Consider the following 16,595-nt stretch of genomic DNA (forward strand, 5'->3'; position numbering starts at 1 on the left):
TCTACTGTCGGTTAAATACAGACAAACTTACACAAGTCATCATGCGCAGTTTCTACCCAAAAACTGCTGTCCCGGGTGTTTTTAAACATGTAAAAAATATATTATCTTGGTTCTTTAGGTAAAGTCACGGAGAAGGGAAATAATAAAATAATAAAAAATAAACCAATAAAATAATTCTCACGACGTTTAGGCCACAACGCAAGCAGCCGTCCTCAGGTGAAGAACAGGTCTGTCGGAAAGACAGCGTCTGAATGGACACCGCCAGGCTTGGCAGCGTATATTTAAGATGCATTATTCACAGTCATGGGTTGTGGGTCAAGAGGAAGTTACAAAGGTTTGGCTACATCAAATTAATGTCAAGTTATCGTCATGTACACAAGTTTGGCTCTATAGTGTCTTACATCTGACTACGTGTACGGTGTGAAAGAAGATCAAATGTACGCTTGGCTAAGCCGCCGTCGCGGAAAGTCAGGTGCATTCCCTACTGCAAAAAACCGCGGTATTTATGCGAATGTGATGTAGCATAAGCTCCCTTCCCCAATGTGGAAATGAAAATACAGCATTTCTAACATGCGTGGACGTTGGCCATTGTCACGCGACGTGCAAATCAGATGCATTACAAATACCCTTGTGACACCATAACTTCCCAAACGGGTTTTCTGTTTTTTTTTACAAACTCGGAGCAAATGCATTATTCTGCGTGCACTTTAATGACCCTCGTTCTGAAATTCGGACACCCCCCCCACCACTCCCGAGTTCTCATGACATGCTGCTTTACATTGAGGCCAGGACACTGTGGGTCCTTGTCCACGACACACTGCCACCATGCCTGTGATCTTGGATTTCCAGATTTGTTTGTTTACGAAGCCAACCCGGACATATCCATTGGTCAGCCTAACACGGTGGTGACCTGGCCTAAGCGGTAGCGTGTCCGACAATTGTTGCAAGAAGTTCGCTGTTCGATTCCAGCAGCCCCCATACATGGTAATTCCTGCGGCCCTTATTAAAACAATCGGAGCAGCAATATTTATTTCGACTGGAGGAATCCGTTGAGCTATAAAGCTATTTTACACATGCCCAGTAGGGGCACGGGGTTAGAACGCTACAACAATAATACACCGTCTGAATAACATTGCCAAATTAGCAAATCAATAACTGCCAAATTTGCAAATCCATTTGGAGCATACAAAGCAACAACCACCGACTTACTGGCAGACGAATGGAAACGAGACTGTCCTGGTTTCTTGGGTTCTCATCTCGTGAAACAATCAAATTAATATGATGCAGAATGCTGTAAACATGTTAACGATAACAGTGCCATATGTCGGTACAAATTGCTTCCTGCACTGGAATACCCATGCCAATTCCCGGACTGTACGGCTTAATCCTGGACACGTGGCAACCCTGCTACGGTATCATAGAGGAAACATGGACAACATTCTTGCGGAGGGAGCTGGTAGGAACGTTGGGTTTCTCGGTCAACGGCGGCGTGGTGTATTCCGCAAATATGCCCGACTGTGAGGGTGGGCACAAGCCGGCGTGAGTAGGTTAAATGGAGTTTTATAAGGGCACCACGGGGTGACCAGCCCCTCCCCACCCAGCCCCACCCCTCCAATTTTTGGATTCACAACGGACGAACGGACACAATAATCCCCTGTGGGCTGGTGGAACTAGGTGGTTCCTACCAGTATAAGCAATCCATGTAATGTTCTGATACGGTTCGCTCTGATCAACATCATTTAAAAACCCAGCAGCATTTATTGAAGAAGACCCACATCTGCAATCGGTCTCGAGTTTTCTAAAGCAGATGCTGCTGGATTAGTGTGGTTTGAAAGGCGAGGGCGGAGTTGACCATACTTCACCACGCCGGTTGGTGACCTTGGCTGCCCTGATTCGTTGAGATATCACTTGGCATTAGCTGGGAATCAAACTCTGGACGCTCGGTCCGTTTAACACGTTGGTTTTCGCAACCAAAATCCATCCAATTTTTTGTTTGTTTACGTGACAAACCTTACGAATCGTCAGTGTCGGGTGGTGGTGGGTTTAACGACAAATTTACCCCCAAAAAAATGCTTTATTATGGATCAGGAGGCGATTTTTATCGCTGGAGTGCAGTGCTAACCATTGACGCCACCACCTCACCCTGATGGGGGAAGTTATATTTCCCCCCCCCCTCGTACATTTGAATTGCAGGCAAATGAATCGTCGAGTCGATCGAACGGCCTGGTAAATCCCCCACGGCCTGGGGCTGTCGTGGTGACTGACGTTTCGCGACTGTGATCTTTCTGTTGTCTTGAGTCACAGAGGAAGTCGAGTAATTCGTAGACTGTGTGGCGCGCGTGTGAATATAAGGCACCCGAGGTGCAGTCCTACGTCGTGTCGTTCGCGCCGAGTTGGACAAACAAGGGGTGAGCAGCGGCCGAGGAAGTGAAACTCGTGCTCGTCGACACGAGAGATTACGAGCGGTCGGGGCAAGCTGTTCGTAGTTGGTTCAAGTTCAAGTTAATTGATTAGGTATAGCCCTGTGAGCCATTCGGCTCTTGAATCGGTCACAGCGCACGTGGCGGACGCGTTCGCGATAGGACCGCTTCAAGCGCGCCATCGATATTTTGTGGTCCCATCCATCATCGTCGTCGTCGTTCTTCACGCCATCGCTTTCCAGGTGAGTCGCCATGCGGCACCGCTGATGTATGAATGAGTCCTGGGAGGGTTGTGAATGAATGAGTCCTGGGGGAAAGGGGGTTGTGAATGGAGAAGTCCGTTGCGCGTGTCCGCGTGGGCTTCTTATTCTCGCCTATTGTGGCGGCATTGTGGTTCAAGAGTCGATGTTTGCTGCTGCTGCTGCTGCTGGCAGGACAAGAGGGATTCAGGAGAGAGGTCGGTGTCGTTTTGCTCTTCCTCCTCTGTTGAAGGAGTGCAGATTACAGTCGATGCCATCTTGAACTTCGTTCGCACCGCACGTAGCCAACCGCGCTCATCAGAGGCGCGGGTCACGATTCGGTGCGTGGCTTGCGTTGTGTGTCCACAGCCCCATGAACTTTACGTACTGCGTGGTCTGTCTTTAATGGGCTTCTATGAGCAGCTCGGTATCTCTACGAGTCTCTATGCATCTGTCTTCTTGCGTACGGCAATCCTGTTTACTCACGAGATGAATTGCCAATGTGGATGTCTGCTGCTGCTGCTGGTTAGGACGAGATGGCTTCAGCGGAGAGCGTTCCTCTCGTTTTGCTCTTACGTTTGCGGAGCGCAGACGACAACGTGAAATGTGGAGCGGTGGCGCGGCGGTTAGCGCGCTGCGGCTACGAACCCTGGCGGGCCCGAGTTCGACCCCCGCTCACGAGCTCGCACACGTGAGCGGGTGACCCTCGGGCTCACAGCAACCCGCGCACTGACCAGCTCGGTCGAACGCGCGCAACAATGGGAGGCCTTCGTTCAGCAGTGACCTTGTCGCCTGAACAATTCGTTTTTGTTCAATGTTGAGGCCACACCACGTGGCAATGATTGACTCACGTGTTGAGGTTTAGTTAATTTTGAGCATCGCTAACAACGCAGCAGCAGCAGCAGAGGTCGCAACCGGGTACCCGATACCCGTACCCTACCCGATACCCGGCTACCTGTTTGCGACCCTGGTGCGGCCGGGTACGGGTAGGCCGTGAGTCACTGGTGAGTAACCGTTTGTCACTCATTTCCCAACGTCTTGTCTCTTCTCACAATTCAAGTTCCTAGAATCAACCCACCCGCGCCTGCAACATGGCTTCATCCCAGAGGTCGCAATCGGGTACTCGATACCCGTACCCTACTCGTACCCGGCCGGGTAGGGTACGGGTACGGCCGGGTACGGGTACCCGTTTACGACCCTGGTGCGGCCGTGTACGGGTACGGGTAAGGAATCAAAACCCGTTTGCGACCTCTGAGCAGCAGCGTCCACCACGGGTCAGAAACCCACACCGTGTCAACCCCACAAGGTTTAACCCCGTATTCTTGTACAGGGATATTGAGTTTTCAGGTCCATACGGCGTACAGCCGTTTCAATACGCGATGACTGAAGACGGGGAATCTCTCACTCGGAGGACGCCTTCACAGCCGCCCCGAGACCTCCCCGGGGCACAAATCGCGACTGTGGCTTTGCAGCAGCGGTTTCTCACGTGAACAACTTAAAATGTTATCTTCATTAGGCAATTCACGTTGAAAGAATCATTTTAAATTTTAAAACAACAAAACTATTTATAGCAAAGTTTTTTTACTTTCCTGCGGAGGGAGCTGGTAGGAACGTTGGGTTGCTCGGTCAATGGCCAGGGTCAACGGCGGCGTGGTGTATTCCGCAACTATGCCCGACTGTGAGGGCAGGCACAAGCCGGCGTGAGTAGGTTAACCGTTGAGATTTATAAGGGCACCACGGGATGACCAGCTCCTCCCCATCCAGCCCCTCCCCACCCTCCCCTCTCCACCCAGCCCCACCCCTCCCATTTTTGGATGCACGACGGACGGACGGACACAATAATCCCCTGTGGGCTGGTGTAACCAGGGGGTTCCTACCAGTATTATTTCTCATCTCCATTTGCTTGGTGGGGCAGCGCTCAAATGGCCTCGAGTGGAAGAACCGAGCCTGGGCGGGTGGTGACAACCACAGCTGACTTTTAAACAAAATAAGTCGTAATTACCTCCGTGGTGTGCCGAACTAGTAACTCATTGGCGCGTTTTGTTTACGTGACAAAACTTTACCGATTGGCTGTGTGTCGGGTGGTGGCGGGTTTAACGACACATTTATATTTACGAGATCTAACCCAAAAAAAAACAGCTCTATGATGGATATTGCTCGCGAAAGCCTCCTACGTGTTAAACGGAACAAACTGCGTCTATTTAGTTTTTTTTCTCCATTATATTATTCTTAAACAATACCGTTTGTATACTTTACATTGCGGACTCCATTCCCTGCCATATTTCATCACTTATCTTTGCGTCACATAATGGTTAAGATTTAAGTTAAAATACATTTGGTAATACTAAATTGTTTTTTAATTCACACACTTTTACTTGCACTAAAAAGTATTATTTTGACCCCAGAATTAATCAAATTTGATGTGCTGAATAAAAGTCGGTGGTTTCCTTTCGATGTTTATAAATTTCTCTAAAATCAATTGCATCTAAATTCTTTTGACCCCAGAAATAATCAAGTTTAATTTGTCAAACACTTTCAAATTAATCTTGTAATTTAAATTTGTTAATTTATAGTTTAAGTTTTTACACAATTTAATTTTAATCTTGTAAAAATAATCTGTACATATTCGTTCGACGATCTCAAGGTATCCTGTCCTTGAAAAGGGATTCTGTTTGGTGTTTTAACGTCTTAACACACCTCTTATATTGCCACAAATGGTAAAACATATATTGTAGTATTTTGATACTGGCAAGAAAGCTCCCACCACCATATCGATGTCCACTTTCGCGGCCAGCAGAGGGTGCAATCCGCCATCTGCTTCTGGGGCAAAGTTCCCGGCAACCAGGAAACAAGAATCCAGCCAATTGGCTACATTGCTCGCAATGAGGAAGCTTTTGGAGGTTAGTACAAGTTGATTGTGCGTCCGTGTCTTCATTTTTTTTACACGAGGAACAGAGCAATGTAAGCCCAGACCCCCGGCTGTTTCACAGAAGCCATGAACATTCAAATCGATTTTCGTTAAACCAACTCAAAGGCAGCCAGGATGTTCGCTGCGCAGTCGTCGCCTGCGTGTGTACGTACTGCATGTTGAACTTCTTTCGCGCCGGACGTAAGCCAACGGCGCTCGTTGGAGGTACAGGCGGAGTCTCGTTTGTCGAGAGGGGTCCTGGCGTCAACGACGGGACAATCGTCACCACGGCTTGTCCCGAGAGCGATCGGCCTGGCCCCTAGCCCAGGCCTCCTAAAACTGTGCATATCTACAAACTATACAGACTAGCTTAGTTTGTAGACACCGCCAGGCTTAGTTTGTAGATATGTGGCGCTATTTATAGCGAATCTACAGTTTTAGGAGGCCTGCCCTAGCCCCACAGAGATCGCCGATGCTGTTGTTGTTTTTGGTTCTTGGTTCTTTCGGTAAAGTCACGTAGAAGGGAAGTAATAAAATAATAAAAATTAAAACATAATGAGGACGGCTGCTTGTGTTGTGGCCGAAACGTCGTGAGAATTATTTTATTGTGTTTTATTTTTATTATTTTATTACTTCTCTTCTACGTGACTTTACCGAAAGAACCAAGAAGATGAATCCCTGCAGTCACGAAAGCTTTAAATCGAAAGATGATGTTGTTGTTTTGGTGGCATAGAAATATTGTCGCCAAACCAAGGCTAGCCCGAACCTTCTTCACCCTATCCATCTAGCCCCCGAGTGCGAGCCATGCCACTGGATCCTGTCCACCAGCAACCAGCCGGCCAGCCACTAGTACTTCAAGTATCCCCCTACTCACCCTCACCAACTAGCACACTCACCGCGAGTAAGTAGCCGACGTTAACCCTCACCAACTAGTCATGAATGGGGGCCCACCCGCTCTCTGTGACCCCACCTCTGACCTCACCTCTGACCCCACCTCTGACCCCGCCTCTGACCCCAAGTGTGACGCCGTGCTGGGGCGCCCGTCGGCTCTGTTGCTCACAGTGGCCATGACCCATGACCCATCGTCATCATCAGTGGTCTGCAATTGATCTGCCTTGAGTGGTGGTAGTGGTGGAGATTGCGTTCGCCCGTCGATGTTGCGATGGTGGCGGCGGCAGTGGTGATAATGGTGGCGGCGGTAGTTGTGGTGGTGGCAGTGGCGGTGTGGTGGCGTTGGTGGTGGTGGCGTTCGTGGTGGTGGTGGCGGTGGCGGTGGTGGCGGTGGTGTTAGCGGTGGTGGCGGCGGCGGCGTCGGTGGTGGTGGCGTTGGTGGTGACGGCGGTGTTGGCCAGTGGTGGTGGTGGTCACATTTTTGGATTTTCGAATTCGTTTCTGCCCAACCTCGCTATGTATCCCTGGCAGAAGGTAACGTCGCTCTCTCGGTGGCCGTCCCAGCGAGCGAGCGAACGAGCGAGCGACCAAGGTGTGAGCCGAGTGATAAATGTCTCGCCAGGTGCAATGGCGGGAGAAGCGCTGCTGCTCGACCTTCCCGGCCTGGGCCCGGCATTCCGAGGTGACCCGGCCTCCTTCCTCCCGGCGGCCCCGCGTCTCTCCTCCGGCCGCGGCCGCCCCTCGCTCCTCCTCGTGCTCTGCTCTCCCAGCGACGACGCCGACGACGCCGCCGCCGCCGTCACTGCCGCCTTCAAGGACCCGGCCTCGTCCGAGACCCCGGGCTTCGCGCCGCCGTGCCACGTCCTGCGCGACGACAGCGTCGCCCGCCTCTTCTACCTCGCCAAGGGCCGCGTGGACGAGCTGGCGCTCGCCAGGGTGACCGTGCGCACGGGCGGGCACCGCCGCGCGGCGCTGCTGGGCGCCTACGCGGCCGAGATGTTCACGCCCGTGTACCACGTCGAGGTGGACGCCACGGAGCCCGGCGTGCCGAGCGAGCCGAGCCCCGCCGAGTTGGCGGCCGTGCGCGCCGACGTCGAGGCCTGCTTCAGAGGCCTGCCCGCCATTACGGGACCGGTGCGCGTTCTGCGTTCGCCGCTCATCCCAGGTGAGCGTACCCCTCGTCCCTACGGCGTAGCCGTGCCCGCCACGGGCACCGCACCACAAGACCCACCGCTCCCCCGTGTTCCATCGCGGCGTGTTAAACACGAGCACCGGGGGAGACAAAGACGGCCGTGCACACCGCTGGGCAACACCTTCCCATTCTAGCGGTTTATCGTTGCTCCACCGACAGCACTTGCCCGGCAGCCCGTGTAGGCGACACAGGCGACACGGCCGTGCGTGTTTGCGCGTCGTCCGTGCGGCGTGCGTGGCGTGCAGGAGAGCGCTTCCTGCACGGGTTCAGCACGCGCCAGGGCGGCGTGTCTCACCTGCGCGGGATGAGCTCTCTGAACCTGTCGCGCTCCGTGCGACGGCGCGACCCGCCGGGCGCCACCGTCGAGAACAAGCGGCGCCTGGCACAGGCCGCGGGATTCGCGCTCGACTCGCTCCGCACTCCCAAGGCACAGCGACGCGCACGGACCCCACACAGACCCCACACGGACCCCACACAGACCCCACACAGACCCCACACAGAGCCCACACAGACCCTACACACAGACCCTACACACAGACCCCACACGGACCCCACACAGACCCCACAGAGACCCCACACAGACCCCACACAGACCATACACACAGACCCTACACACAGACCCCACACGGACCCCACACAGACCCCACACCGACCCCACACAGACCCCACACGGACCCCACACAGACCCCACACAGACCCCACACAGACCCCACACGGACCCCACACAGACCCCACACGGACCCCACACAGACCCCACACAGACCCCACACAGACCCCACACAGACCTACACAGACCCCACACAGACACACACACGAACCCCACACGGACCCCACACAGACCCCACACAGACCCCACACGAACCCCACACGGACCCCACACAGACCCTACACAGACCCCACACGGACCCCACACAGACCCACGCACACCGGTTTGACGTTGACGTGTCGCACCAGGTGTGCCACAGCACCGCCGTGTGGGTGCTGGGCACCGAGGAGCCGGCGGAGTACGACGGCCTCCTGACGGCGCGGCCCGGCGTCACGCTCGGCGCACCGGGCGCCGACTGCATCCCACTGCTGCTGGCCGACCCCGTCCGCGGGGCGTGCGGCGCCGTGCATTCTGGTACTCACCACGCGGAGCCACGCGGAGCCACGGCCACAACGCCGCGCCGGACACTACGCACGCGCTCGCTTGCCCGGACACAACGCACGCGCTCGCTTGCCCGGACACTACGCACGCGCTCGCTTGCCCGGACACAACGCACGCGCTCGCTTGCCCGGACACAACGCACGCGCTCGCTTGCCCGGACACTACGCACGCGCTCGCTTGCCCGGACACAACGCACGCGCTCGCTTGCCCGGACACTACGCACGCGCTCGCTTGCCCGGACACAACGCACGCGCTCGCTTGCCCGGACACTACGCACGCGCTCGCTTGCCCGGACACAACGCACGCGCTCGCTTGCCCGGACACTACGCACGCGCTCGCTTGCCCGGACACAACGCACGCGCTCGCTTGCCCGGACACAACGCACGCGCTCGCTTGCCCGGACACTACGCACGCGCTCGCTTGCCCGGACACAACGCACGCGCTCGCTTGCCCGGACACAACGCACGCGCTCGCTTGCCCGGACACTACGCACGCGCTCGCTTGCCCGGACACAACGCACGCGCTCGCTTGCCCGGACACTACGCACGCGCTCGCTTGCCCGGACACAACGCACGCGCTCGCTTGCCCGGACACTACGCACGCGCTCGCTTGCCCGGACACTACGCACGCGCTCGCTTGCCCGGACACTACGCACGCGCTCGCTTGCCCGGACACAACGCACGCGCTCGCTTGCCCGGACACTACGCACGCGCTCGCTTGCCCGGACACAACGCACGCGCTCGCTTGCCCGGACACAACGCACGCGCTCGCTTGCCCGGACACTACGCACGCGCTCGCTTGCCCGGACACAACGCACGCGCTCGCTTGCCCGGACACAACGCACGCGCTCGCTTGCCCGGACACTACGCACGCGCTCGCTTGCCCGGACACAACGCACGCGCTCGCTTGCCCGGACACTACGCACGCGCTCGCTTGCCCGGACACAACGCACGCGCTCGCTTGCCCGGACACTACGCACGCGCTCGCTTGCCCGGACACTACGCACGCGCTCGCTTGCCCGGACACAACGCACACGCTCGCTTGCCCGGACACAACGCACGCGCTCGCTTGCCCGGACACAACGCACGCGCTCGCTTGCCCGGACACTACGCACGCGCTCGCTTGCCCGGACACTACGCACGCGCTGCCATGGCCCCAACATACGCAGATCATTCACAACACACGCACCGGCCAGACACAACACACCCTCGCGGCCACAACACACACCCTGCCTGGCCAGGACACGCACGCTGGTCATCCACAACACACGCACCGCCCAGACACAACACACCCTCGCGGCCACAACACACACCCTGCCTGGCCAGGACACGCACGCTGGTCATCCACAACACACGCAGTCAGCCCGGCCACAACACATGCAGCCCTGCTACGACGCGACTAACCCATCCACACCCTACACAGCTCGTACACGCCACGCACAGGGCACGTGAGTGGTGTGTCCACGTGTGAATGCGTGTGTGCTCAATGGGAGTTTCCTCCTGCTCTGTTGCTGTCCCTGACGTCTGGAATGCCGGTTCCAGCCAGTCCAGCTGTCCAATTCCTGCCCAAGTCGAGGCTCAAGACATGTCCGCCCATGACTGAGCCCTGTTATTGAAATGTCGGCGAACATGTACAGACTTTTGTCAGTCCACTGTTTGATGAGGACCCGCTGATGCTGTGCAGGTCAAGGAGTTGAGTAAAACATTTTTTAAAAATAGTGTTTGCAAACAGCACTTGCCCCAAAAGCGATGCGCGTGTGTGCTACGTGGGGGGATCTTTGTCACCGTGCGCGTGCGTGCCGACGTTGCGTCGTGCCCCGGCAGGCTGGCGCGGCACCGTGGGGGGCATCGGCGGCGTGGCGGTGCGCGCCATGGTGACGGAGCTGGGCTGCTCGCCGCGGGATCTCAGGGTCGTGCTGGGTCCCTCCATCGGGCCCTGCTGCTTCCAGGTGGGCCCTGAGGTGGCTGCCCAGTTCTCGGCCATCGACGCGACGTGCCTGCACCACCTGGCGGACGGGACGACGAACGCCGACTTGCGCAAGGCCACCAGGTGCCGGGCGCACGGACGATGGTCGCGACGGGTCTCACACGGCAATCCGCTAGTTCGGTGTTCTTCATCGGCAAGGCCCTCCGGGTCCGCCTTTAGTGCGACCGTTGACGTGTCAAGCCCAAATGTGCGGCGGTCCATCGCGCTGACAGTGAAGGAAACCGTCCGAGTTGGAAATAGATGCACACACGTATAGCTCGATGTACTTTAAACTCACCTCTGTGGAACTGCTAATTATGTCTAGTGTGTTGTCCTTCCCCCCTACCCCACCCCGCATCTCCAATTTGCGCGATTGGCTACGTGCGGCGACGTAGATACGGTACACACAGTACGTGCAGCCGCGCTCCGCCGCGAGACGGATTGACGCGTATTTATTTATGGTAAATACGGAAAATATTTCGACCGGGATGTTCGAAACGAGGTGCAGGGTTCAGCTTCGTTCGTGAAATGCGCGATGAAACTACCCGTCGGGCGAAGTGCGCTTCATCGTCGAGCGTGACGGTGACCAACGAACGGGTGAACCTCATCGACAAACGCGACGGAGACCCTACGACAGAATCAACTTGCCTGGCCGCAGGTGGCAGACTTGACCAAGTTGATTTGCACTGTGAGATCTCTTTTACCAGTGGCAAAATATAGTATGAGAGCTCGGGGTAATCTCATAGTGTAAATGCTTACCCCGAGCTCTCAATACTCTGATATTGCACTGTGTTTGAGTTGTACGCCTTCTGGTGTCATCTGCTCCAACACCAATGGGGACTAGGCTCTAAAGAAAGCCGTCTCGGGTGTGGACCAATCAACTTCAAGGACAGTGCATATTATTATCATTATCAGAGTTGCTTCTTTTTGTTTGCTTTTTTGACTACTTGTGTTGCGGTTATTGCAAACATGATGCCTTGAATAAAGGTGTCAGTTTTGTACCAGTTTAAAAGGGTAAAACCTACTACTACAAGTTGATTTGGTTACGAAAGGCCGTAGCGAGTGCACGGCCGTGGACCAACATTGGCTATTGGCCACATATGTCCTGCTGGGCATCTGTGAGGAAAAAAGAGCTTTGGAGCTCATCGGATTCCTCCAGTATAAATAAGTATTCTGATTCTGACATTATCATAAACAGGTTTACTGGGTTCACCGATGGGGGGGGTCGCTCCTTGTGTGTATGTTGAACTTGATAATAGTTTTTTTACCCTTCAATCTGGCAACAAAACTGATACCTTTTTTACAAGGAGTCATGTTTGCATAGACCACAATACCTGCAGTCATAATGCAAACAAAAAACATAACTCTAATAATGTATGCACTGTCCTTGAAGTTGATTGGTCCACACCAGAGACAGCTTTCCTTTACATAGACCACAATACCTGCAGTCATAATGCCAGATAGAAGGGTAAAAAACCAATTATCATATTTTTACTGGCAAATGAGGTTCCAATGGTGTAAACAGGTTTACTGGGTTCACTGATGGGGGGGAGGGGTCACTCCTTGTGTGTATGTATGTTGAACTTCTTTCACACCGTATGTGGCCAACCGTTCTAATCTGCTTCTCTTGTAGTTTGCGACTCTCTACCCCCCCCCCCCAGCCGTCTTTGCCGTCGATTCCCTTGCCCACCTTCAAGTTCACGTTTTTCTCCTCTGCCAACGACTGTCCTGACCCCCTTTAAAAATACACACACACACACATACGATTCATAATCAACGTTTTTGGGTTTAGATCGCGTTATTTATAAATGTGTCGTAACCCTCCACCACCCGACACGGCCAATCAGTAAAAAAGTGTCACGTTGACAAAAGACAAATAGTTCACTGCTTTAGCCCACCGGTGTGTTGAAGCGTAAAACCACAACATTTACTATTTTTGAGTACGACGTTTCTCTGGTAATTGCATCCAGCATCATCGGGCAATTCGCGAAAGCCTACGTGTTAAACACATACGAGCGCAAAGATGCACGCCTCCCTCTTCCCCATGGTGCGTTGCATACGAGTGGTGGTCTTCGTGGTGGTAGTCGTTGTTGTTGTTGTTGTTGTTGACACCGCCACCGTTGATCCACCGATGTTCGCTCTGCCCGCGTCAGGATTCTGCTGGAGCGCAGCGGCGTGCTGCCGGAGCATATCGACGACGGCACATTGCCCGGCCAGCGTGACGTCATCGTCACCCTGTGCACCTCGTGCCACCCGGAGCTCTTCTTCTCGTACCGCCGCGACGGCTCCGAGTTCGGCACCATGCTGGGCTTCATCGCGCTGCGCTAGTGACGCCTCCTTCCAGACACGTGACCGCTCCCTTCCACCCCCACCCTTCCCCCCCCCCCCCCCCCACCGTGCCTCTACCTACTGACTATTTAACTATTTTTTATTTTGACAGGTAAGGCCCACTGAGCTATGTAGCGCTTTTTTCCAAAACGACTTAGCCACAAGTGATAGGGCGACGAAGCGGCTTATCACGTGGACATTTATAGCAGCCTAATACTCGCGGTGAATCTAAACGTGGAGGGAAAAATCGGACGACCCGGAGAAAAATCCACACTAACATGGGGGGAGAGAGATGTGCAAACTCCAAATATACAGCAGCAGGCATCGGGGTCGGGATCGAACCCACGACCTCCTGCATACCAGGCGAGGTAGTTAACATCTCCTAGCAACCGTGATGGTGATGACAGAGACACGCAAACTCAAAATAAACAGCAAGCGTCAGGGTCGGGATCGAACCCACGACCTCCTGCATACCAGGCGAGGTAATTAACATCTCCTAGCCACCGTGATGGTGATGACACAGACACGCAAACTCCAAATATACAGCAGCAGGCGTCGGGGTCGGGACCGAACCCACGACCTCCTGCATACCAGGCGAGGTAGTTAACATCTCGCCACTGTGCCCACGTCGAGTTGAGCGGCGTAGTTCTTGAGCGCGCAGACGGTGGGCCGATGGGGCCTCGTTGCCGAGGCCTTCGTGAAGAGGGAGGAAATTGGAATCACGAGTTGGAGCTTCGCGGGAGGGGAGCAGTGGCAACGTCACGGCCTGGTTCTCTGTGTTGACCGAATCGGCAATCTGGACGAAGCTTTTGGTGAACGAAAACAAACGCAGGCAATCGAGTAAAAGATAAACGGCAGAGGATACTGATTATGGTGATGGGTAGATTAAGAACGTTGTTTTTGTACATGACCTATTTAATAACAATTGTGTAACGGGTTCGGTGACACTTCCAGAGGTAACTTCTTTATTACAATCCAACAGCACTCCAACAGTCCTGATACTCTGTTACAGCCTAGGTACACAGCCTAGGTACACAGCCTAGATACACTACTCTGGCTACGCTCTGGAACTCGCCCTCACAAGGACGTAGAGCCGGGAGTTCCAGAGTCCCACCACTGGCCCTCACAGCGTCCCAGGGTCCTAAGATGGCTGGTCTTGGGTCTTGGGTCTTGAGCTACAACTGGCCCTGATCGTCCAGGGAGCTGCCCTTTTATGCCTCGTCCCCAACGAGGGGTGGGGTTGTGTGCGCCCCCAGATATTCCACAGAGCACACACAGCCCCCCCCCCGTTGGTGGCGCCAAGGGGCTTAAGCGTCTGGGCCGCCCAGGGTCCCAGAGCCCCCCAGCAGCCCCTCCCCTCCCATGTCACTACAATTGTGCTACGGACATGGTGTCATTAGACATACGATCCATGTAAAACTCTGGCACAGCAGTTTATATTTTAGTTTTTTACGCGGTGGTTTGGCTGCTGCAGCTCCTTACTATTAAAATTTCCCTCCCTTTATTACTGCTAATCCTACTTCCTCCCTTTATTACTGTTAATCCTACATAATACACGAGCATAATATGACTTTGAGACCCCCCCCACCACCTACACATTCCACAAGTCGTGACTAATCCCATATCTGCATTTGCCATAAATATGCTAAATTCCTATATTGATATGTAAATTATTTTGTCAAGGCGCCCTTCCTCCTCTAACCCCTGCTTAAATATACGCTGCCAAGCTTGGTGATGTTCATTCAGACGCTGTCTTTCCGACAGCCCTGTTCTTCACCTGAGGACGGCTGCTTGCTTTGTGGCCGAAACGTCGTGAGAATTGTATTTTATAATGTTTTACTTTTATTATTTTATTATTTCCCTTCAACGTGACTTTACCGAAAGAACCAAGAAGATCTGGCAGAGCAGTCTGTTTTCACCCTGTGTTGGAGAACGGCCCGTGGAACCAGACACCACGGAACTGCTTCTGAGATTCATTCACAAGTGATCTTTGAGCCACACACAAGGAGCGACAGCTTCTGCGTTCCACGTCTACGGCACGTTACATAGCCTCCACATAAACGAACTTGACCCCCCCCTCACCAACTTGTCATCGCGCCGATTTTAGGCGTCGGTTCTGCGGACTACTCGCGTTAAAATAAACAAAAACGGAAGGGCCAAAACACACGAATCTAACGGACACCACTCGCCGCATTCGTCAAATAGCGATGTTATTGTCTTACATGAAAAATACATTGTCGGATGTTTCAGGCAATGGACCGTTTTTGGGACACTGATCGACTTGCAGTGTGGAGATCGTGTTTTTTGCGAGGGCCTTTAGAATGAATGATGTATTCCTCGGTAGAGCGCGATCCTGTTCATCTCTTTACCAGCACAATTGCACTAAACGCGAGTTGGAAAAAAATAATCACCGCCCGGTTTAGTCATTCAAGCCACAGGGATCCGACGATGTTGTCCAAATTTGTACGACGAAATCAGTTCACGAGATTAGGAATTGAATGTGTAACCGGGATCACAGTTGGTCAGCCTCCTCTGTTTAACCGGATTAAATCGACTCATTGTATGTACTGTATGTATGTTGAACTTCTTTTGCACCGTACGTAGCCAACCGTGCCAATCGGAGGTGCGGACACGTAAAATAAACACCGTCTCCTACCTCGGGTGTGAGATATCGATATGATATGTGTTGTGAAGAAGTGCCATTGTCCAAAACGTTGCCGATTATATATATTCTCTTTAAGGTCACGGCAGTGTTATTGACGAATGTGTCGATGCGTTTGGGGGGGGCGGCGGGGTGGAAGGGGGTTGTGAGATGTGGTGCAGATGCAGAATTTGTTGAGGGGGGGGGGGCAGCCTTCTTCGGCCTTCTGTTCGAGCAAGGCCACGTTATCAGGGAGGGGGGGGGGGCATCCCCATCACGGTGGGACGACGATGAGATGATGATCGTGCCCGCAGCCCTCCACCACCACCCCCCACTGCGCATTTCGCATCCGTTGTGTCTAACGGGGCGCGGCGATGTCTAGAAGATGTTAACTCTCTCGCCTGGTGTACAAGGACGTCGTGGGTTCCATTCCGACCCTGACGCCTGCACGCCAGAGGTCGCAAACGGGTTTTGATTCCTTACCCGTACCCGGCCGCACCACGGATACGGGTACGGGTACCCGTTCCCTACCCGTACCGTACCCGAAATGAGTGACAATCGGTTATACACCAGTGACTCACGGCCTACCCGTACCCGTACCCGGCCGCACCAGGGTCACAAACGGCTACCCGGCTACCCGTACCCGACCGGGTACGGGTAGCCGGGTATCGGGTAGGGTACGGGTATCGGGTACCCGGTTGCGACCTCTGCTGCACGCAGTATTTGGAGTTTGCGTGTTGCTCTCCCCGCGGTCGCGTCGACTTTTCTCCGGGTCCTTCGGGTATTTTTTCCCGCACCACATTCAGAAACGTATTTGGCTGCAAGATTATGAGTCTCTGTGTGTCTCCATGGGTTTACTTATAT

The 16,595-nt window shown here is 54.2% G+C and overlaps 1 protein-coding gene across 6 annotated transcripts; it reads left to right on the forward strand.

Annotated features, from left to right (window-relative positions):
• The first annotated feature begins 633 nt into the window (after window positions 1–633).
• LACC1 (laccase domain containing 1) lies at window positions 634–15,770 on the forward strand. Of its 6 annotated transcripts, none has more exons than XM_078614068.1 (6): window positions 5,742–6,468; window positions 7,081–7,623; window positions 7,896–8,077; window positions 8,605–8,770; window positions 10,621–10,846; window positions 12,916–15,770. In XM_078614068.1, the coding sequence occupies exons 1-6, from the start codon at window positions 6,372–6,374 to the stop codon at window positions 13,088–13,090; spliced, it is 1,389 nt and encodes a 462-aa protein (XP_078470194.1). In that variant the 5' UTR covers window positions 5,742–6,371; the 3' UTR covers window positions 13,091–15,770. The 6 variants fall into 6 exon arrangements, with proteins under 6 accessions (XP_078470197.1, XP_078470198.1, XP_078470196.1 ...); XM_078614073.1 differs by having other exon boundaries at window positions 10,621–10,745; window positions 12,916–13,086; XM_078614071.1 differs by lacking the exons at window positions 5,742–6,468; window positions 10,621–10,846; window positions 12,916–15,770 and adding an exon at window positions 634–2,662 and having other exon boundaries at window positions 7,896–8,758.
• The last annotated feature ends 825 nt before the right edge of the window (window positions 15,771–16,595 follow it).

The sequence above is a fragment of the Lampetra planeri genome, chromosome 43, assembly GCF_965212315.1.
Source record: "Lampetra planeri chromosome 43, kcLamPlan1.2.h2, whole genome shotgun sequence".
NCBI classification, from domain to species: Eukaryota; Metazoa; Chordata; class Hyperoartia; order Petromyzontiformes; family Petromyzontidae; genus Lampetra; species Lampetra planeri.

Bases quoted from the DNA above. Each gene is read 5' to 3' on its own strand.
- LACC1 (XM_078614067.1), top strand. From the start codon at position 6,372: ATGCCACTGGATCCTGTCCACCAGCAACCAGCCGGCCAGCCACTAGTA. The intron at 6,469-7,080 runs GTAAGTAGCCGA...ATGTCTCGCCAG, and splicing joins AACTAGCACACTCACCGCGA to GTGCAATGGCGGGAGAAGCG. The intron at 7,624-7,895 runs GTGAGCGTACCC...CGTGGCGTGCAG, and splicing joins GCGTTCGCCGCTCATCCCAG to GAGAGCGCTTCCTGCACGGG.